Source organism: Pelophylax lessonae, assembly GCF_965119305.1.
Source record: "Pelophylax lessonae genome assembly, chromosome: 8".
NCBI classification, from domain to species: domain Eukaryota; kingdom Metazoa; phylum Chordata; class Amphibia; order Anura; family Ranidae; genus Pelophylax; species Pelophylax lessonae.
In genome coordinates, this window is record NC_138775.1 from 100,092,965 (window position 1) to 100,116,571 (window position 23,607).

Below are 23,607 nucleotides of genomic sequence, written 5' to 3' on the forward strand. Positions count from 1 at the left end.
GACGGTAGTACCCCCCGTAGTGACTTGGAAGCTTAACCCCTTCTGGCTGACTATCTTAACGAGTATTGCCAGGCTGGCGGGTGAGTGGCAGTTCTACTTTACCTCTAACGAACGCGGGCTCGGCCTCTCCCGTGCATGTCTGGGATATGTTCAAAACACACGCTAGGCGTTTGCTTAGCGAGCATATTAACAGGCATAAGCGGGGGGCCGAAGCTTCCTATGCTCAGGCCCTGACTCGGCTTAGCGAGTTGGAGGCTGACTATGTGGGGGCTCCCTCCCCTGCTGGCTTGGCTGATGTTAGACTGCAGACTCGAGTCACTGATCAGTTGTGTTATGAGAGGGCCAAGCGTCGCATGTTTTTTGCGAAGCAACGGTTTTTTGAGCAAGGGGAACGCCCGGGTAGATTATTAGCATATCTTGCACACCTTGACTCTCGTCCCCCTGTCGTGGTTTCGCTCCTTTCCCCTTCGGGGGATTTAGTGTCGGAACCGGCGGCAGTGGCGGAGGAGTTTGTCGCGTTTTTTTCGGACGTCTACAAGACTAGGGCGACATATTCTGATTTGGAGCTCCGGACGTTTCTTGACCGATTTTCTTTTCCTACACTGACCGATCAACAAATTAAAACTCTTGAGGCTCCCATTACAGAAACGGATATAGCTACTGCAATTTCCCTTTTTGCACGCTCTAAGGCCCCCGGATCAGATGGCCTGCCGGTAGAATTCTACCAAACCTTCTCTGAGGTCTTGGTCCCTAGGCTTCTCGAAAGTATATCAGGCGGCCTTTGAGGCAGATGCTCTCCCGGACTCTATGACTGAAGCACTTATTGTGCTTATTCCTAAACCAGGTAAGGATCCTCATCAGCCGGGCTCGTACAGACCGATCTCCTTGTTACAAATAGATGTCAAGATTTTAGCAAAAGTGTTGGCTCTGTGCCTGAACAAAGTGATCCTTTCGCTTGTTCACGCAGATCAAACTGGGTTTATGCCTGCGAAGAATACTGCGTTTAACACCAGGCGGTTGCATATGAACATCCAGGCATCCCATTCACAAGTTGGCACCAGGGTGATTGTATCGCTAGATGCAGCCAAGGCGTTCGATTCGGTGGAATGGCCTTACCTGTGGCAATGTCTACGTTGTTTCGGCTTCGGCCCTAATTTTTTTAAATGGCTTTCCATACTCTACACTTCCCCGAGAGCGCGGGTGGTGGTGAATGGATGGACCTCTGCTGCTTTCCCCCTCTCGAGGGGGACGCGTCAGGGGTGCCCCATTTCTCCCCTTCTATACGCCTTGGCTGTTGAACCGCTTGCTATGGCCTTGCGGGAACACCCTGGTGTCACTGGTCTGAGTTCAGGTGCTCTGGAGGAGAAGGTCGGGCTGTATGCTGATGACATGGTTCTGTACTTGGCTGATTCTGGATCCTCCCTGACTACTGCCCTCCGCCTTATCGAGGACTTTGGGACCTTCTCGGGGTTGAAAATCAACTGGGATAAGTCCCAGATACTACCTATTGACCTCTTTCCACCCCCGCTGGAACAGGCATCCTTGCCCTTGCAGAGGGTTAGCTCGCTCAAGTACTTGGGAATTTCAGGTGTCTCGTGACCTGTCGGATTATGTCCCTCTGAATGTTGAACCCCTGATCCCCTTGACCAAGTGTAAGACGCAGACTTGGTCTAAATTGCCCTTGGGCGTCATGGGTCGTATAGGTTTGGTGAAAATGGTGTTATTGCCCAAGATACTGTATATTCTCTGGCACTCACCGGTTTATATTCAATTGAAATATTTTCGGGTTCTGGAGTCTGTTCTTAAGTCTTTCATATGGGGTTCGTCCAGACACAAGTTGTCTTGGAGGGCACTGAAGTGCCCAACTAGACTGGGAGGTCTGGCGGTCCCCGATCTCGGATTGTACTATATTGCTGCGCAACTCTCTCATTTTTTCTATTTTGATAAGCTTGACAGGCTACGCTATGAATCTCTTGTATGCGTGCAATCCCCTGGCCATTTCCCGCACCCCTTCTGTGATATTCTCAGAGGACTTGGGGGAACGCCGGGGGGTTCTGGTAGGCATACCTTTAGGTTTCATGCCAAACGGATTTGGGATCTGGCGGTGGTGAAATTGGGGTGTCCTCTATTGTCCTCTATGTCCTCTATATACACCCCTGTGGTTCAACAGACACCTAAGGGAGCTGTTGCTGATCCCTGATCCGAGGATATGGACACAGCATGGCATTTACTTATTGTCCCATGTGCTTCACGATGGTCGCCTTAAATCGTTTGACAGGCTGAAGGCTGAGTTCCATTTACCGAACTCTATGTTTTTCCGATTTCTTCAGTTGCGCCACGCCTTCTCTGCACAGTTTGGTGATGCTTGTCCCCGTTTGCAGCCGTTGGATGTTCTGCTGGTCGCGAAGGGGGACAACCCGCGGCAACTGATTTCTATGTTTTATGATATGCTTCTTAACCCCTCGTCGACACAGTTGGCCTATGCTCTTAAGGCCCCCTGGGTGGACTGTGCTGGTGACATGGACGATGATGACTGGAGTGAGGTGCTGGAAGTGGGTAAATTGGTGTCTCCCAAGATGTCTGACAGGTTGACACAAACCTATATTTTACATAGATGCTATCTTACACCTGTCAGGATGGCGAAATTTGATCCTTCCCGTTCCCCTGATTGCCCCAAATGCCTCCTATCTCCCGGGACATTTGAGCATTTAATTTGGCATTGTCCTCGTATCAATGGCTTCTGGCAACAAATTGTTCAGTTTCTACATGACCAAATGGTCTCCCTGGTCTCTTTGGACCCTAGGCAATGCCTACTGGGTTTGTTCCCAGATTTGGAAGTTGACAAAAATTCTTTAAAATTAATTCACAAGACGTTGTTTAGTGCCCGTAAGTTGATAGCTCGCAGTTGGATGCAGTCCTCGCCTCCTACCCTGGCTGCGTGGATTGCTGACATCAATGCTACCCTCCCATATAAGAAGCTGATTTATGTTGGTAGGGGGTGTTCTGCTAAATACAATAAAATTTGGGATAGATGGCTACAGTCGTCACTGACATGTGCTACCTAAGAGTCCACTCTTCATATCGTGTGGATGGGGTTGTGCTTTACTATGTAGTGCGCACTGGCTGGCTGTTGAGTCACATGGTGAGGCTTGGATGGGCCCTTCTGGCCCGGGTGGGGGTCCCCATGGCAGTTTTTTCTTTTTGGGAGTTTGTTTGGGGGGGGGTTTTCTTTTCTTTTGTTATTTATGTCTATGCTACCCAGATATGGTCGATAATACTGCATTTGTCATCTGTTTTTTTATATTCGCTGTACAATTTTTTTTTCTGTTTTGGTTTAATAAACTTTGACTTTGATTAAAAAAAAATGGTCAGAAGAAGCAAATGGAGCTTTCCGCTTGTTAAAATCAAGCTTTACTTCTGCTCCCATACTACGCCATCCAGACCCATCCCTCCAATATATTCTGGAGGTAGATGCGTCAAACATGGCAGTAGGAGCAGTTCTCTCCCAACGACCAACAAATACTTCACCACTCCACCCAGTTGCTTTCTTCTCTAAATCACTAAGCAGCCCAGAGGTGAATTACCCAGTGGGTGAAAAGGAGTTGCTTGCCATAAAACTGGCACTGGAGAATTGGCGACATCTACTTGAAGGTACCCGATTACCAATACTCATATATACAGATCATAAAAACCTTCAATACCTCCAGACTAACAAAACTCTTTCCCACCGGCAGGTACGATGGTCATTATTCTTCCTAAGATTCAACTTCCTAGTGACCTACACGCCTGCAGACAAAAATAAAAAAGCGGATGCGCTATCACGATTAACCGAAGATAACTGCGCCGAAATCCCTTCTATTCCTATAATACCCTATGAACGTATTATTGGTGTTGTTCGCTCCCTGAAGGAAGAGATTTTGCACAGTATAGGATTGGATTCACCTCCACCACAACTAAGTACTGATGCAGAAGGCTTCCTCTATTACAACGACAAACTCTACATACCCCCTACTATGCGCACCAAGATCTTGGAATTATCACATGATGTGCCTATGGCAGGACATATGGGTATGACGAAAACCCTTAATTTGCTTACCAGGCAGTTTTGGTGGCCTGATATGAAGATGTCTGTACAAAAATTTGTTTCTTCATGTGACATCTGTGCAAGGTCCAAAATTGACACTACAAAACCATCTGGTCTACTCTGCAGTCTACCAATACCCCAGGTTCCATGGGAAGTTGTGTCCTTAGACTTTATAGTAGAACTACCACCTTCCAAAGGATTTAATACCATTCTAGTGTCGGTGGACCATCTGACAAAGATGGCACATTTCATTGCTATTCGCAGACTACCTTCATCTAAACAAACAGCGGAACTACTAATAAAACATGTGTTCAAGTTACATGGAATTCCAAAGACTCTTTTATCCGACCGTGGTTCACAGTTTATCTCCAAGTTTTGGCAAGCTCTATGTCAAATGCTACGGATTGAGCGAAAGCTCACTTCTCCTTACCACCCTCAGACCAACGGACAGACTGAAAGAGTCAACCAGTGTATAGAACAATATCTGCGTTGCTACACATCATACCTACAGGATGATTGGGTGGACCTCCTCCCTCTGGCGGAATTTGCTTATAACAACGCAAACCACAGTACTACTAAGCAAAGTCTGTTCTACTTGAACTATGGGTTTCATCCCACACTTCTCCCACCACGCATCCTACCATCAAGTAACCCAGTAGCCTCGGATTATCTTACCCAAATAAAAGACTCTCTGAGTTTACTTAATACCACCATCTCACACGCTCATAGTCAACAAAAAAGGTACTACGACCTTCGTAGAAGACCTTCTCCGCAATATGCTATTGGGGACCTCGTTTGGCTATCGACAAAAAATTTAAGGTTAAAGATCCCTAGCAAAAAGCTTGGACCTTTATTTCTGGGACCCTTCCCAATTAAGAAACTCATTGGAAAAGCTGCAGTGCAACTCACCTTACCGGCAGATCTCAAAATACATCCCATCTTTCATGTGTCGCTACTGAAACCACATGTTCCTAACCAAGGTATAAGGCCTACCATCTTGCCTCCACCTCCAGTACATGTTGAAGGCGGAGAAGAATATGAGATTAAGGAGATTTTGGATTCTCGTATCCACAGAGGAAGACTCCAATATCTCATAAGATGGAAGAACTATGGACCCCAAGACGACACCTGGTTGGATACTTCTGATGTTCACGCACCTAGGCTTATACGAAGATTTCACTCTAAATACCCAGAGAAACCAGTGCTATAGGCCTTCCGGAGCCGGCCTTAAGGGGGGGGTACTGTAAGATTCTGGTACCTTTGGTACCCTTATTGCCCATTTTCCTTTTCATATTGCGTCCCACCTTTTTAGTTAGGTGGAACGCATATATCTTTAAGCCGGATGACATCATCGCTGAGCGCCGCTCTGAGCGGCTATTTCAATCGCCGGCTTTCTCTCTCACATTGTTCGTTCAATGTTACCGCATGCTCACAAGCCTTGTCTTATGCTGCCGGAGCCTCCAGCTATTCTCTTTACCTGGAACAGACCGGAACCTCGCTACTGATCCCCTATCTCGCTACCGGATCACTCCCTCACTACCGGACCCCTCTACTTACTAACCTTACTAGTGATAAGTACCCCACAGGGGATTCCTCCATAACTAACTTACACTATCTATCTTCTGCACATTAACCACTTCCATACAGAGCAGTTAGACCCCCTTCCTTCCCAGACCAATTTTCAGCTTTCAGCACTCTCACACTTTGAATGACAATTGCTCAGTCATGCTACACTGTAACCAAACAAAATTTTTATCATTTTTTTCACACAAATAGAGCTTTCTTTTGGTGGTATTTGATCACAACTAGGTTTTTTTTTCTTCGTGATATAAGCAAAAAAAGAGCAAAAATTTTGAAAAAAAAAACACTTTTTTTTAGTTTCTATTATACAATTTTGCAAAAAATTAATTTTTCTTCATACATTTGGGCCAAAATTTATACTGCTACATATCTCTGGTAAAATTAACCCAAATTAGTGTATATTATTTAGTCTGTGTGAAAGTTATTGAGTCTAGAAGCGATGGTACCAATTACTGAAAATTGATCACACCAGATGTACTGACGGCCTATCTCCTTTCTTGAGGCCCTGAAATGTCAGGACAGTACAAATACCCCCCAAATGACCCCTTTTTGTAAAGTAGACAGTCCAAGGTATTTAGTAAGAGGCATGGTGAGTTTTTTGAAGTTATAATTTTTTCCCACAATTCTTGGGAAAATGAAGAAAAAAATGTTTTTCTCTTTTTTTTCCCAAAACGTTGTCAATTTATAAGCTATTTCTAACACATAGCATGTACACAGCAAAAATGACACCCCAAAATTCATTCTGTTACTCCTTCTGAGTATGGTGATACCACATGTGTGAGCCTTTTACACAGCCTGGCCACAAAAAGAGACTCCACGTCCAAGTAGCACCATAAGGCGTTTTAGGAGCATAAATACACATAAAACTTTCTTACTACCTATCACACTTTTCAAGGCCCTAGAGCACCAATACAATGGAAAAGTCCACAAAATGACCCCATTTTGGAAAGCAAACACTCCAACGTATATTCTATGAGGCATTATGGGTCCTTTGAACATGTCATTTTTTTCCACAAGTTTTTGGAAAATGTGGGAAAAAAATAAAAACTTTTTTTTTTTACACAAAGTTGTCAATTTATAGGATATTCCTAACACATAGCATGTACACAGCAAAAATGACACCCCAAAATACATTCTGCCACTCCTCCTGAGTATGGCAATACCACACATGTGAGACTTTTTCACAGCCTAGCCATATAGAGTGGCCTAACATCCAAGGCGCATCATCATGCATCCTAGCCACTTGCCTAGGCCTATTTTTGACATTTGGTGTTTACAAGCTAAAATCAGTTGTTTTGCTAGAAAACTGCTTAGAACCCCCAAACATTATATATTTTTTTTTAGCAGAGACCCTAGAGATTAAAGTGGAGATTATTGCAATATTTTTTATCACACCGTATTTGCGCAGCGGTCTTCCAAACGCAATTTTTTTGGAAAAAATTCACTTTTTTTAATTAAAAAATAAGAAACCAGTAAAGTTAGCCCAATTTTTTTCCATAATGTGAAAGATAATGTTACGCCGAGTAAATAGATACCCAACATGTCATGTTTCAAAATTGCGCACGCTCACGGAATGGCGACAAACTTTGGTACTTAAAAATCCCCATAGGCGACAATTTAAAAATTTCTACAGGTTGCCATCTTTGAGTTACAGAGGAGGTCTAGGGCTCAAATTATTCCCCTTGCTCTAACGATCGCGGCGATACCTCACATGTGTGGTTTGAACACCGTTTACATATGTGGGCGGGGTTTCCATATGTGTCGCTTCTGCGCGCGAGCTAATGGGGACAGGGCGCTTTAATTTTTTTTTTTTTTTTTTTTTTACTATTTATTTTATTTATTATTTTTTATTTTTACACCGTGTAAAAAAAAAAAAAAAATTGATCATTTTTTATTTCTATTACAAGAAATGTAAACATTACTAGTAATAGAAAAAGGCACGACAGGACCTCTTTTTGTGAGATCTGGGGTCAAAAAGTCCTCAGATCTCACAAGTACACTAAAAGATATAAAAAAAAACAAAAAAATTATTATATAAAATGAAAAAAAAAAAAAAAAAGGACATTTAAACCGGTTGCTAGGCAACAACATTTTCCGTAGCTCCGGTCCTCCAAGACCATAGAGTCAAGTGAGGGCAAGCTTACCCTCACTCGACATCCTGTCTGTGAGGATCCGGGACCGGATCGTTTTCCCCGCTGTCGGCGGGTCCGGTAAGCGGGGAAAAGGACCAGACGCGGCGGGAGGGGGGGGGCACCTCTTCCGCCATCCCGGAAGGGTGAACCCACGGCGAATCCGCCGCTGGGACCACCCTTATCGGAAAGCCAACCGTTCACCGTTTAAAAAAATACCAGGGTTATGGCAGCTATCTGCTGCCATAACACCGGTATTTAGGTTTAAACGGAGGACGTATATAAACCTTTTTGGACTTGGACATGGTGGCTGTATGAAGGGTGACAGGTACTCGGGTACTTTGTTGGGCAGGTGACAGGCAGGTGACAGGCACTCTGGTACTGATGAGCAGGTGGCAGGTACTCGGGTACTCCGATAGGCAGGTGACAGGTACTCGGGTACTCTGATGGGCAGGTGACAGGCAGGTGATAGGTACTGATGAGTAGTACTGATACTGATAGGTGATACTGTACTGATGGGTACTGATGATCAGTACTGATACGTGATAGGTACTGATGAGTACTGATGAGTAGTGATGGGTACTGATGAGCAGGCGGCAAGTACTCGGGTACTTCAGGCGTCAGGTACTCTGATGAGCAGGTGGAAGGTACTCGGGTACTCTGATGGGTAGGTGACAGGTACTCGGGTACTCTGATGGGTAGGTGACAGGTACTCAGGTACTCTGATGACGGGTACTCCGTTGACAGGTAATCAAAGTATCCGAGTACCTGTCATCAGAGTACCTGAGTATCCGTCATCAGAGTACCCGAGTACCTGTCATCAGAGTACCCGAGTACCTGTCATCAGAGTACCTGCGTACCTGTCATCAGAGTACCCGAGTATCTGTCATCAGAGTACCCGAGTACCTGTCATCAGAGTACCCGAATACCTGTCATCAGAGTACCCGAGTACCTGTCATCAGAGTACCCGAGTACCTGTCATCAGAGTACCCAAGTACCTGTCACCAGCCCATCAGAGTACCCGAGTACCCGTCATCAGAGTACCCATCATCAGAGTACCCGAGTACCTGTCATCAGAGTACCTGAATACCTGTCATCAGAGTACCCAAGTACCTGTCACCAGCCCATCAGAGTACCCGAGTACCTGTCATCAGAGTACCTGATGGGCTGGTGACAGGTACTCGGGTACTTTGATGGGCTAGTGACAGGTACTCTTTATTGGGGGGGGGGGGCAATCAGTGTGTTTGGGGTGCACTGTATTTGGTAACTAGCTGTTACCACACTCTCTTCCTCACACAGGATCAGTGTGTGAGGAGGAGAACACGGTGACAGCTAGTTACCGTGTTCTCTGTTGACATTTGTGATCGGCTGTGATTGGACACAGCCGGTCACGTGGTAAAGAGCCAATTTCATTGGCTCTTTACCTAGATCGGGGATCGACTCTGTCCGAGGGACGAGCCTCGTCCCCGATCGCTGCTCTGCGCGCCCCCGGGGGCGCGCATTGCAGAGAGAACGAGCGGCTCGTGCTGGAGCCGCTCATGTGATCGGCTGTGACTGACACAGCCGATCACATGGTAAACAGCCAATTTCTATTGGCTGTTTACCTTGATCAGGGATGGGCTATGTCCGAGGGACGAGCCTCACCCCCGATCGCCGCGCTGCGCGCCCCCGGGGGCGCGCAGTAGCAGCTAGAGCGGGCGGACGTCATATGACGGCCGCCCGGAACGGTACAGCCATCCTGCCGGCGTCATATTACTATGCGCCGGTATGGATGTGGTTAAGGACTGTTACTATCTATGCATACTAATTCTATCATCTGCACTGTTACATCGATTGCTAGCTCTTGAGTCTACTACCATCTATCCTTGCACTGGGTTAGTCTATCCTGTATATGTCATCTACTGTCCTCACCACCTGTTACCATACATGATTACTAACCTATCTGCATTCTACCTATTACCATCTACTACTCTCCTGAACATTACTATCAAGTGCTTATTATTGCTGTCACTGCTCACACCTGTCCCTTCAGCACATCACCTCCATACTGTCATATACATCCCATCACTCCAGGAACATCTTATTGAGTGTGTGTATATCTGTATGCTGAAGCAGACAGGCCCACAGTGATGAGTCTGGAGAGTTGGATCTGGTATTTCAACACATCTCTACATGACTACTGAGTGGAGATTCTGCAGCTGCAAATCCAGCTTACTATAGAAACGCAGGAGCGTTACAGAGGGGAGCTCTTGGACTATAGGTTGTAAAAATATGTCTATATACTGAGAGAAGACACTTGTTATACTGTCCATCGTGGCAACGATAGGCCTACCAGGAGGATTTTTTGTGCACTTATGCACCTTTGGTAGGTGATAAAAGTATGGAGTATCAAAGTAGTCCCTGACAAGAAAAGACATCTCCGTTTTGGAGATGACTCCATTCCTTAAGGCCGTGCTAGCTAAAAGATTCGCCTCAGCGGTATATTCAGGTAACGGGTCTCTTCTGAGTTTCATATATGTATTACTATCGGATAATAACCGATTGGCCTCATTCACATAATCGTTTTTATTCTGAATGACAATACTTCCGCCTTTGTCAGCAGGCTTGATGACAATATTGGTATTGGACATTAATGTTTTTAGGGCCATATTTTCCACCTTACTCAAATTACAACCATATTTTCCATTATTACTTTTCTTGGCTTTATGGCACATATCCAACAGGTCAGAGTATACAATGCGATAAAAAGTTTCAATACAGGGGCCTTTAGAATGTGTCGGATAAAAGTTGGACTTGGGTTTTAAATGCGTATGCTTCATGGGGGGGGGGTAACTGAGAAGATGCTGAGTGAATAGGACCTCCTCACCATCAATCTCATTCTGTCCCTCCCAAGATACATTCCCCTCTGTATACAGCTCTTCCAGCATGGCCAAGGCCACTTCCGTGTCTACGCTGGGTAGCTGGCCTGGGGGTTGGGTGTCCGAGGCACACTCAGTATCGTTGTTAGGAGATACTTTGGATGATTTTAAGGAAAAGTGTCTCTTTAACGTAAGGTTACGGGTAAACTTATTCAAATCCTTAAATATTTGGAAAGGATTAGGCTTGATGGTAGGGGCGAAGGTAAGGCCACGACTAAGTATAGCATGATCATCAGTGGTAAGTTCATATGTAGATAAATTAAAAATCCTCACTGTTGACATCTTATTTTCCTGACTCGGGCATTTTGATCTATTTCCTCTTCCCCTATGTCCTCTGCCCCGAGTTTTCTTTTCCTTAGGCGTTTGGGAAGAGGTCCTGGCACTAAAAAAGGGACCGCAGTATTGGTTGTTGGTATGCCATCTATATGTATGGCAGAGGAATACTCTACAGGAGAATGACCAGGAGAAGGAGCCAAGGGCATGGATGATGATATAGGTATAGGGATATCCTGGTCAATTAGAACAGTTGGAAAGGGGGCATTGTCTCGTGTACCGGTGCATGCCGGAAAAAACACTGAGACCATTACCTTGGGGTTTGGACTGTATTGCACCAGATGCAGGGCATACTTTATTAGAAGATACTATGTAATTTTGTGCAATAAAAAACCTTTGGCTTGTTACAGTGGCGCCTGTTTCTCTTCTCACTTCAGCATAACATTGGGCTTTACCGTTTTCTTATTTTTTAATTTAAAAAAGTGTATTTTCTCCAAAAAAATTGCGTATGTAATATCGCTGTGCAAATACGGTGTGACAAAGTATTGCAACGATCTCCATTTTATTCTCTAGGGTCCCTGCTAAAAAAATATATAAATATATATATATATACATATATATATCTATAGATATCTATATACACATATATATATATACATATATATTGTTTGGGGAGTCTAAGTAATTTTCTAGCAAAAAAAACTGATTTTAACTTGTAAACAACAAGTGTCAGAAATGGTGGGGGCCCCGTCAGGTAGTCTGTACAGGGCCCAGCGATTTCTATCAGCAGCATTGGATAGGTCTGGCAAGAAAGATCCTTCATGAATCCATGCTGATTACTGCTAATAGGGTTTTAATTAGCAAAATCTTGAATATAGTCCCTTAATATCCCCTCCAATAGCTTACATAGTATTGATGTTAGACTGACTAGCCTGTAGTTTCCAGGGATATATCTCGGCCCTTTTTTAAATATCAGTACCGCATTGGCTTTCCTCCAGTAAGCTGGTACCATTCCAGTCAGTAAACTGTCCATAAAAATTTGGAACAATGGTCTAGCTATCACCTGACTGAGTTCCTTAAGGAGCCTCGGGTGTAAGCCATTTGGTCCTGGTCACTTATTTGTCTTATTTACTATTCCCCCCCCCTTTTCCTTTGTGAAAACTGAGGAGAAGACTGAGTTTAACCACCTCAATACTGGGCACTTTCACCCCCTTCCTTCCCAGACCAATTTTCAGCTTTGGGTGCTCTCACATTTTGAATGACAATTACTCAGTCATGCTACACTGTACCCAAATGAAAATTTTATCATTTTGTTTACACAAATAGAGCTTTCTTTTGGTGGTATTTATTCACTACTGGGCTTTTTATGTGATATAAGAGAAAAAATAATGGAAATTTTGTAAAAAAAACAATATTTTCTACATTTTGTTTTAAAAGAAATCGAATAAAATCAAAATTCGTCATAATTTTAGGCCAGGATGTATTCTGCTACATGTCTTTAGTAAAAAAAATCCTGTTAAGTGTATGATAATAGGTTTGCATGAAAGTTTTAGAGTCTACAAGCTAGGCTACGTATCATTGAAAATTGATCAATTCTGATGTACTGACTACCTTTCTCATTTCTTGAGGCCTTAAAATGTCAGGACAGTACAAATACCCCCCAAATGACCCCTTTTTGTAAAGGTGACAGTCCAAGGTATTTAGTAAGAGGCATAGTGAGTTTTTTGAAGTTGCAAAATTTTTTTGCCCACAATAGTTGAATGAAGTTGTAATGAAGATTTTTTTTTTTTCCCCCACAAAATTGTCATGTTAACAAGTTATTTCTTACACATGGCATAGATAAATTTGCAATTACACCCCAAAATATATTCTGCTACTCCACCTGAGTATGGCGATACCACATGTGTGGGACTTTTCCACAGCCTGGCCACATACAGAGGCCCAACATCCAAGTAGCACCATTAGGCATAAATTACACATTTCATTTCCTGAGTACCTATCACATTTTTGAAGGCTCTGGAGCACCAGGACAAAAGAATTACCCAAAAAATTACCCCATTTTGGAAACAAAACACCCCAATGTATATTCCACGAGGCACAATGAGTCTTTTGAAGTTTTTGTAAAATGTGTAAAGAAAATGAAAACGTATTTATTTTTACACCAAGTTGTCAATTTATACAATTTTTTTTAACACATAGCATGTACATAGCAAAAATGACACCCCAAAATATATTCTGCTATTCCTCCTGAGTATGGCGATACCACATGTGTGATACTTTTCCACAACCTGGTCTCATACAGAGGCCCAACATCCAAGTAGCACCGTCAGGCATTCTAGGAGCATAAATTATACATTTCATTTCCTGAGTACCTATCACATTTTTGAAGCCCCTGGATCATTTTTTAGCCATGTGGACAGATGTGCACTGATTCCTGGGACAGATGTGGGACAGATGTTGATCACTGGGATGTGTCAAATGTTCACTTTGACAGACGTGGCATATGATGTGCGCCAGATGACTACAGATGTGATAGATGATCATGGACAGATATGGTCGATGATGTGCGCCAGATGATCACAGACAGATTTTGAAAATGATGTGCGCCAGATGTGGCAGATAATGTGCGCCAGATGATCACAGACAGATGTGCGCCAGATGATCACAGACAGATGTGTGCCAGATGTGCGGCAAATGATAACAGACAGATGTGTGCCAGATGTGGCAGATGATGTGTGCCAGATTATCACGGACATATGTGGCAGTTGATGTGCACTAGATGTGGCAGATGTGCACCAGATGTGGCAGATAATCTGCGCCAGATGATCACGGACATATGTGGCAGGTGATGTGCTCCAGATGATCACAGACATATGTGGCAGTTGATGTGCACCAGATGTGGCAGATGTGCACCAGATGTGGCAGATAATCTGCACCAGATGTGCGCCAGATGATCACGTTCAGATGTGGCAGGATGATGTGCGCCAGATGCGGCAGATGATGTGTGCCAGATGTGCCCCAGATTATCACGGACATGTGTGGCAATTGATGTGCACCAGATGTTGCAGATGTGCGCCAGATGTGGCAGATAATCTGCGCCAGATGATAACGGACATATGTGGCAGATGATGTGCGCCAGATGATCACAGACGTATGTGGCAGTTGATGTGCACCAGATGTGGCAGATGTGCGCCAGATGTGCGCCAGATGATCACGGACATATGTGGTAGATGATGTGCGCCGGATGATCACAGACGTATGTGGCAGTTGATGTGCACCAGATGTGGCAGATGTGCATCAGATGTGGCAGATAATCTGCGCCAGATGTGTGCCAGATGATCACGGACAGATGTGGAAGATGTGCGCTAGATGATTTGCATAGAGCCTAGTTTAGAGAAGTTGGCTCTTTTGAAATTCAGTGTACTTGTATTTCCCTTATGTTTCCTTTTCTTGTGGTTTACACTGAATGTTTTAACCTGTGATTGCTGTTTGCTAAGTTGCCCCATATTTCCACATCCATGATAAGGTCTGTGTTACTTGTAATGAGAAAGTCTAGTAATGCATTGTCTAGTTCACCAACTGACTCATGAAATTATCCTGCAAGACATTTGGGAAATGTCTTGCAGGATCAGTGAGCAGTGCCTTAGATGACTGAGCAGTGCATTCTGCCTAGTCAATATCTGGATAATTGAAATATCTTATTATAATATCACTGCCCTGCCTTGCTGCCATTCCTAACTATGATAGGAAGTCAGACTCCTCCTCATCCCTCAGGTTAGGTGGCCTGTAGAATACACCCACTATTACTTTCCCATAAGTTTCCTCCCTTTGGAGCTCTAACAGGGTATCAACCTCTTCCCTTGCTTCATAGGAAATGTCACCCCTCACCTTCACTTGCAAACCATTCTCGATGTAAGGCATACTCTTCCCCCTTTCCTAACCTCACTGTCCCTACAATATAGGGAATACCCCTGGATGGTTGCCAGCTAGGTATGCAAGCTGTCAAAACAAGTTTCTGAAATTCCCATTAGCAGTTTCAGTTCTCCCATTTTATTAGCTAGACATCTAGCATTTGTGTACATGCCCCGTAATTCTTCAAGAACCCGAACCCCTTCCTTCTACACCAGTTTCTCAGCCGCTTATTAATTTGCCTAATCTCCTGCTGTCTCTCTAGTGTGGCTTGAGGTACAGGCAGTAATTCTGAGAAAAGTACCTTGGAGGTCCTTTTTTTTGCAATGTAGCGCCTAAGTCCCTGAAATCTATTTTTAGGACACTCCATTTTCCTCTAACTTTTTCATTAATACCAACGTGTACCATGACAGCTGGCTCCTCCCCAGCCCCACCCAATAATCTGTCCATCTGATGTGCCCTCTCTGTCCTTCTATTAATTGAATCCCCTACCACCAGAATCTGTCTTTCCTTACCCTTAGCCATGTCCTTGTCCTGGCTGGCAGAGTTATTCTCCTGAAAGCTAGGGGAGTCGCTCTGCTCCAGCAATGCCACTCCTTGACTGGTCTCTCCAACATCGCGCAACAGGGCGTACTTATTGGGATTTGCCAGTTCGGGACTGGCCTCCCAAAAGCTTTTCCCTCTACCCCGCCTAACTTTCACCCAACCTTTCTGCTCTTGTGCCTGTGTGCCTGCACCCCTGTATCTCGACCTACCTGTAAGACGGTATGTTTCAAACTCGCTTTCAGGTTGGTGATGCTTTGTAGTGTTGCCAGCTGTTTCCCTAGATTCAGGACCTGGGCTTTCAAGGAAGCAACCTGCTCACTTGTGAAGCAGTATTTGCTCTTAATCGGATGCTCAAGGAATGCATACAAGTCACAAGATGTGCACCGAGTCGCATTACCATACCTGTTGGACATCGTACCCACTAATTTAATGGGGATAATCCTAGAAGAGTAGGAAATATACTCTGCCCAATTTAATGTTGAACTCACTTCCTGACTCTAATTTATTCTATTCCTAATTTACACAGCCCTCAGCGTCTTACCATCCTGGTCCTTTATCTTATGGCCCTCCGCGTCCTCATACTCCCAGTTACACTTCAAACTCACAGTCCTCCCACTTACACTCGGTACTCACAGTCCTCCCACTTACACTCGTTACTGACAGTCCTCCCACTTACACTCGTTACTGACAGTCCTCCTATCTACACTCGGTTCTCACAGTGCTCCTCCTTAAATTGGGTACTCTAAGTACTCCTAGTTACTCTAAGTACTCCCAGTTAATCTAGGTACTCCTAGTACTCCCCAGTTACTATAGGTACTCCCACGTACTCTAGGTACTCTCAGTACCCTCAGTTAATCTAGTAACTCTCAGTACCCTCAGCTACTCTAGGTACTCCCAATACTCTCAGTTATAACAATCTAGCTGGGATGCCCTTATTGGATTGTGCATATTTTCTGACAAAGGCTGTAGACAGTTCAGCTTCTTTCTTTTCCAAACATAAATCTTTCACACCAAACCTTAATTTTTTGTAATATTCCATTCCTTTTACTGCAGTTCTTATGGGGCTTCTTGTTCAGGATGTTGTCAGAAGGCGCTGACTGTTTTTCAGTCAGCTTTTGACACATACAGTAGGTGTTTCATTATTAATTACACTCTTGCTAGTTGTTACTGTATTGCTGTCTGGATGCAGAACTATGTAATTCTTTTGATAACATTTCCCAAAATACCTTCCTTAGAAAAAGGTTCCTATTTTGTACACTTTTCTTTAGGAACATGGATGTATGCTTTGCTTCCAAAGATTTTAGGTCAGCCTTCTTTTCATTCTATAGCTCATATGAAGTTTCGTCTGTTGCTTTTCCAGGTAAGTGGTTTTGGAGATAGGTTATCATAATTTCTTCTCCCTAATAAGTTATTGGCATATCTGCATCAAAAAGCCGGTTCACACATATGCGATGCGGTAACCCTGCAAATCCACTGCGGTTTCCCGCATCGCACTCAACTCGCAGGCAGTTCACTATGCCATATGCGAATGGCTGAGGGTGTCAATACAAAGTTAATGACACCCCAAGATCAGTTTGCATTTCGTAGTGCAAACTGTCAGTTCAGAAATTAATTAGATTGCCTAGGTGTGAACACCCATGCGATCAGATTCTGGTGCGGACCAAAAAAAGGGTCCTGTGTGACTTTTGTCTGAATGCATTGCGAATTCAGCCATACAATCTGTATGGCTGAATTCGCTATGCACAGACATCTCCTGTGATTTTCAAAGCAGTGCGCTGCGAACCACATGGGATGTCTGACATTGCATATGTGTGAACCGGGACTCACAAACTTCATTCTATCTGCAACATCATTTGGTTCTGGATTATATGGAATAATAGTGTGGAACATTGTTTCATCAGAATACATTGTGTTTTATCACTTATATACTCTGTGACATTATCTGTTTGGAGTATTTTTGCCATTTTACCAAAGTTGTTGTTTACTGGGGCAAGTTTGTCTGGAATTTAAAGTGGAACTTCAGCCAAAAGGGGAAGTAGGAGTGGGTACCTGGTTGTGAAAGGTACCCGCTCCCACTTCCGGTCAGATGCACCATGGCGATCTGAGGCAGTTGTTCAGCCCCCCTCCTTCCACAGCAGCCTTCTGGGACACATCCCAGGTCTCAGAAGAATGCAAGACCATTCACAAAGTGTGGCTCGCTTCACACATGCACAGTAGGAAACCAGTTGTGAAGCTGCAAGGCTTCACTGAAGGTTTCCCTTACTTAAGATGCCGGTGCCTGCACCTGAAGCCGATTTAAAAATCGGCTCGGGTGAGGACATCGCTGGATTTCTAGACAGGTAAGTGCCCTTTTATTGAAAGTCAACAACTACAGCATTTGTAGCTGCTGACGTTTAACTTTTTGGGGGGAGCCTGGAGCTCCTCTTTAATCTTTCCTGTTTAAAAAGTAGAGCACCGTATACCTTGAGTAATCATCAATGAGCTTTCATGGGACCATACTGATCTGAGCACATTAAGTACAGGCGCTATCGGGCTCAGCTGTTGCCACTTTTTGGAAAACATTCTTTGGTCATTTTGCCCCTTATGCAACTGGTACACTTCATTGGTTTCCTGTGTGGGTCCGTTTTTATGCTACTGACATGCTGATGTTCAGCTAGTTTCTTGCCAGGGTGATAGTGCCAGATGTGAATACAGTTCAAATGTTCTCCTTTTTTGACAGTGTTAACCACTTCACTGCACCTCAGCTGGTGCTATTTATCTTTCAGCTAATGTGTGGCTTCCTTTTGCAATAATACAACTGTAACTGCTCAATGCCACTACATATCCTTGCTTAGTGAGCTTCTCTGCTGACAATAAATTACTTTTAGGTGTAGGAACATAAAGGACATCTTTGATAGGTATCTTTCTGGTGAAAGCCTGCACCCAGTTTCTTTACACTTTGATGTCTTAGGTACCCTACAAACTTGTCCTCTGAGCCCAGTATCCCAGTGCTACAAGACATTTCTTACTATTACTCTTAGTGATCAGAGCACCCCAGTGCTGTATTAGACTCATCCTGGTATATCTGTACTTTGTTTCTTGTAGCTGTCTGGTTGGGTGAGTCTAAGGGCCACAACTTGGGAGTCATCAGAAACAAAACCCATCAGGCCTTGTGGTGTTTTCTGGTGAAGACCAGCCAGTTTATTAGACTCTGCATCTTGGCACTTCTAAGGCCTCTTAGTTACGCTGACCCCAGCACGCCAACCGTATTCCCTTCAGTTCCATCAGGTATCCATACTCTGCAGTGTCCTTTGCCTCTCAGTGTCCCTGCAAGGCTGTCTCTCCTCTGTGGCCTACACCACCACCTAGCCCCTGCTGCTACTACTAAGTTCTTCTCAGCCAGTAAGCCCATAGTGGGAACTGATTCCCCACTCATGACAATTGGTCATTTGACTGTCGCTCTAAAGTCAATACACCAGTTGAAAAATGGAGAGGCCTCTTTGAAGAGAAAGTTACACGCAGTATTGGAAGTTCCTTCTATATTTTCATTACCACTTTTGACATTTTGTTATTTAACTTTTCCCTTTTGCTTATTCATTCTAGCTTTTAAAATTCTGCAGTATGCTTTTAAGTGACCTGTCTATTTACACTCAAAACGTTCACATGTTTCATACTGCATACGTCTATTACTTTGGTTGCTGGTTCTAAGAGCAGATTCTGCTGTAACAGTATTTTTACCGTTTTATCTGGGCAAGCATCAAGTGCTGTAACAAGTGTCATTTAGGTGTCTGGCAGACCACTAAAGAGGAGTGCTGCTATATGAAAGTCCTTTATTTTTTCTTAAATAGTTTGCAGGAGTTCTACCATTTCCTTCACATGCTGGCCTTTCATTAGCATGGTCTGGTATAACTTTCTAATTAAAGCAGAACACCAGGTTTACTTTTCACTTTAAATATTTTATTTGGGCCGGGGTTGAGATTGTGACATCATCTGCTAGACTCTCCACCTCAGCCAATTAGAGATTGCCTTGTATTAGTTGATACAAATAAAAGGCTATTTCTGAATTGCGGAAATGCTGAATGACTGACTCTCTTTTCTGGCACAGAAAGGGATGTCTTATAGTCATTAAGGAAGACAGCACAGCTCACTGTTTGTAGCACAAGCTAGACAGTTAATACAGCTGAAGTTTCTACTTTAGATGGGTTTTTTTTGATAGCTGCACCTAATTGTCCTTAATGATTGTTTTTTTTTTTTTTTTACTGTGTAATATAGTACCTCCAGTGGCCAGACTGTACTGCAATGTTAAGAATTCATTTGATCCAAGCTGGCCCAAACAAACTATTTAAATTCAAAGTAAACCAGTGCCATTTATTGCTAAGATTAGCACTCTAAGGTACTTTCTGTAGGGCCTCCCTCATGTTTTTTGCAGTTTTCCACTTATATATTTACAGTCTATACTCAGGCTAATAGTACTTTGAGCTTTCTCTGTTGCTGGACACATGGTTATGCCATTCTTGTTTTATTGGGAAACAACAGGAACTCAGAGAGACAAGAAATTACATCACAACTATGTAGTTCCACAAGAAGGAAAATCATATTTAAAAATAAAGAACACTATCACCTGTTGGCAGAACTATCAGTGAGAATGCTTGTTGTACAAACTATATGTCTGTATAAAAAGCATGCTAACACATGGAGGCATCAACAGAAAAGGAGTCACTTAAACAATGGTTTAATGAGTCGTATCATATACTAACGCTATATCAGTAAATGATGAAACTCTCTTTTAACCACTTTCATACCGTGCCTATTGTGGTACTCCTCTCCTACATGTAAAAACCATAATTTTTTTTGCTAGAAAATTACTCAGTTAGCCCACTTTTTTGTATAATGTGAAAGATGATGTTACACAGAGTAAATAGATAAACAGATACCTAACATGTCACGCTTTAAAATTGCACACACTTGTGGAATAGTGCCAAATTTCCGTACTTACAAATCTCCATAGGCGACGCTTTAAACATTTTTACAGGTTCCTAGTTTAGATCTTGGGCTAGGATTGTTGCTCTAATGTTCACGGTGATACCTCACATGTGTGGTTTGAATGCCGTTTACATATGTGGGCGTGACGTACGTATGCATTTGCTTCTGCTTGCGAGCACGCCGGGACGGGGGTGCTTTACAATTTTTTTTTTTTCATTGTTTATTTTATTTTTACACTTTCCCTTTTTAGTTTTTTTTTTTTTTTTTTGTAAACATCCCTTGTAATAGGAATAGGTCATGACAGGTCCTCTATAAGACCCCACATTTTTCCTCTAGGCAGGAAAGACTGAGATAAAAAAAAAGGCTCTCGGCAATTCCAGCCGAGTACACGGCAGTGTTTACATCTGTCGGCCGGACGTGGCATCATAACGTCACGCCTAGGCCTCCGAAGGTCATAGAGATAGACAGGGACCAGTATTCTGTATGTCGAATATCCGTCGCCGGCGGATTCCTTTTCCTGTGCGATCAGCGAGCCAGTAGAAGCACCGGAGGGTGGCTGGGGGTCGTTCCCACATGCCACCTATAAAAACAATCAAGCGGTTGAACTCAAAGTCCAGTCGTCTTATGACAGCCTTGGGCGAAAAGTGGTTGAATATGCTTATTCCAAAGACACAGTTCTAAAGGATAAGTTCACCTTTTATAACATGTTACACAGGTATTCAGGGAGTACAACGTAACTTGTTACTGTTGCAGCAGCTCCCGCAACCCCCGCCCCCCCCCCCGATTCATCGTTGTGACAGCAAGCCAGGGATCCCCTTCCCACACCCACTGTAACAATTTTGAAATATGGCTGTGAGAGGCTCCGCCCACCTGGCTGTGTAAGTAATTCACAGAGTTCTGTCAATGGGTGGACTACAAGTACCAACATTCTTTGCGGTCAATGAACTACCAGGGTGCAGATGAGAGCTCTAGGTGTCTCATTGTGTAACTGCCTGACCGTACAAGCAGACAGCATACAACGACAGCCCTCAGGAGACTTGCATTGCACCCACCATCTGCTGATGGTGGGTGCAAAGCTTTTCAGGCTCCTAGTGAAAAAATAAATGATAATATTTTTTCCCTGCAAAAAGATGTGCATTTATTAATTTTTTACAAAAGTGAACTGATCTTTTAAAGCAGAACTCCAGGCAAACAGCCCTCAGATCATGGCAATGGCATTTCCCTACCTGACAGCAAATCTAGGGGGGGGGGGGGGGAGAAGCTTCCTTACCTCCTTCAGCCCCTAACTAGAAAATGAAAGAGAGTAATTATGAGGCAATCTTTGTACTCTATCATCCTGTAAACACGCTTATTGTTATGCTGAGGAGCAATGTGCAAAGTATAAAAACCTGGTTGGCTCAGGATGCCAAATCTCCCTGTCCCAGTCTTGGAGTGTTTATGTCAAGTGGATTACAGGAGGTTTATATATAAGGATATACTGTGGTATGCATGCTAGGTGTGTCTACAAATATATTTAATAATTTGTTATCAATACCTAAACACTGGATGAAAATAAACATTTTTTTTTTTAAATAACAATAATGATGGCTAATAAGGCTCATCACTACAAATTAAATTTTGACTTAATTCTACTAAATAAATAAATCCATGGAAAAGTCTATTCTAATAATGACATTGTGTATTTTCTGACATGGACCAGATAAAAGAAATGAAGGGCATGTTACCTCTATTTGGTCCTCCTCCCACTTGGCCATACACAGTGATTTCACTTTACTGATGTCTGAAAGATTTCTGTGTATACCACAACAAGTCACACACAAGAAGACACCGAGTGTACTGGATGCCCACTGAGGATCTAAAAAGAAAACAAATGAATTATGATAACCGAGGTTTCTACAACTTGTTAATGTACTCATTAAACACATGTCTACTGATAACTGACCATAAACATTACCCGAAGCTGATGCCTGAGCTTAGTATCGCATGTAGTAGCTATAACACCCAACCACAAGGAAAAATTAGGTTCCAGACACAAAGGTTCCCTGCTAACTGAACAGGATGTTGAGCAATAGTGGCTTCCTAAAAACTCACAGCAACCAATGTATATTGCAAGTAGGGGTTGACCACCTCAGGCCCTTAAGGGATTGTTAAGCAATCAAATAATATTTTGCCTAATTACCTAAACACATTACTGACCCTAAAGCAATGAGAGACACCTGAGCATCAAGGAGTTGAACAGCATGTTCTAAGCAAACCTTTTGGCAAGACAATTCGATGCATAACACTCCTATACTTACAAGCTGAGTGGTATTATTTCATGTTCCTCACCTTAGATAGAGGAGTGAATATGTACACAATCACTTTGAGTTGTGTGGCTTTCTTAACTTAATACTATTTATTGCAACAATTACCTTCCTTCACTGCAAGCTCTAGTAGGTGCTCTGGCCAGTGCTAGTATGTGCACTATCTGTGAAAAAAGGAATCTATAGAAAAATATACCCAATCTCTAGGTTTATATAATGTAATGGGAAGCTGTGCCAATGTTGGTGATATCACAGTTTGTGTGCTGGTGCTTAACTAAACTACATTTGCCTAAACAACTAAACACTCACTTCCTCTTCAGTGTGTTCTCACCTGGCTCTCCGCAGTCCGCACATTTTGTATTTCCTTCCTTTTTTGCCAAAATCCTGACAGATTTCTTGTTCCAGTCCTGATCTTCAGACATTCCAGTTTAAGGTATAAAACAAGAAAAATACTATTGAAAAATGTCAACACTCTTGTGATACGTAGGTTCTTCTCTGTCAGATGTGACACTCATGCAAAAGCAGAGCAAATGAGGAAGATAAAAGGTATAAACACGTTGTTACTATCACCTTTACCTGCCTCCTCTCTGGGCGAGGCCAGTAGTGCTGTCTGCCAAGCAAACTCTTATGCAGGCTCCTTAAAGGGGGAGGGAAATGTTAATAAGTAAACCTGTTTTTCAACATTTTAGTCTCACAAGACTTCCTTCAGAGAAGCTAAAAGGTATTCGCCAGGACTTGTACATACCAGCACACACACATCTAATGTGACAAATCTCTTTACCAATTATCAATTTTTGCAGTCACATATGCTCTTTGTTAAAGGAGCTCAACAAATACATTTTTGTTTGTTGTTTTCTTTATTTGTGATACTGTGGTTGACTGATCTGCATACCACCAATCAA

General features: G+C 43.2%; 1 protein-coding gene across 1 annotated transcript in view; it reads right to left on the reverse strand.

Annotated features, from left to right (window-relative positions):
* The window catches only part of LOC309561960 (arf-GAP with dual PH domain-containing protein 1-like), a 114,720-nt gene extending 91,399 nt beyond the window's left edge, over positions 1–23,321 (reverse strand). The window contains exons 1-2 of the mRNA XM_082266050.1: positions 23,037–23,321; positions 22,127–22,257 (exon numbers count right to left, since the gene is read on the reverse strand). Of these exons, the coding sequence (XP_082122176.1) occupies positions 22,127–22,257; positions 23,037–23,127 (222 nt within the window). The 5' untranslated portion in view covers positions 23,128–23,321. The remainder of the gene's footprint in view (positions 1–22,126; positions 22,258–23,036) is intronic.
* Between the last annotated feature and the right edge of the window lie 286 nt (positions 23,322–23,607).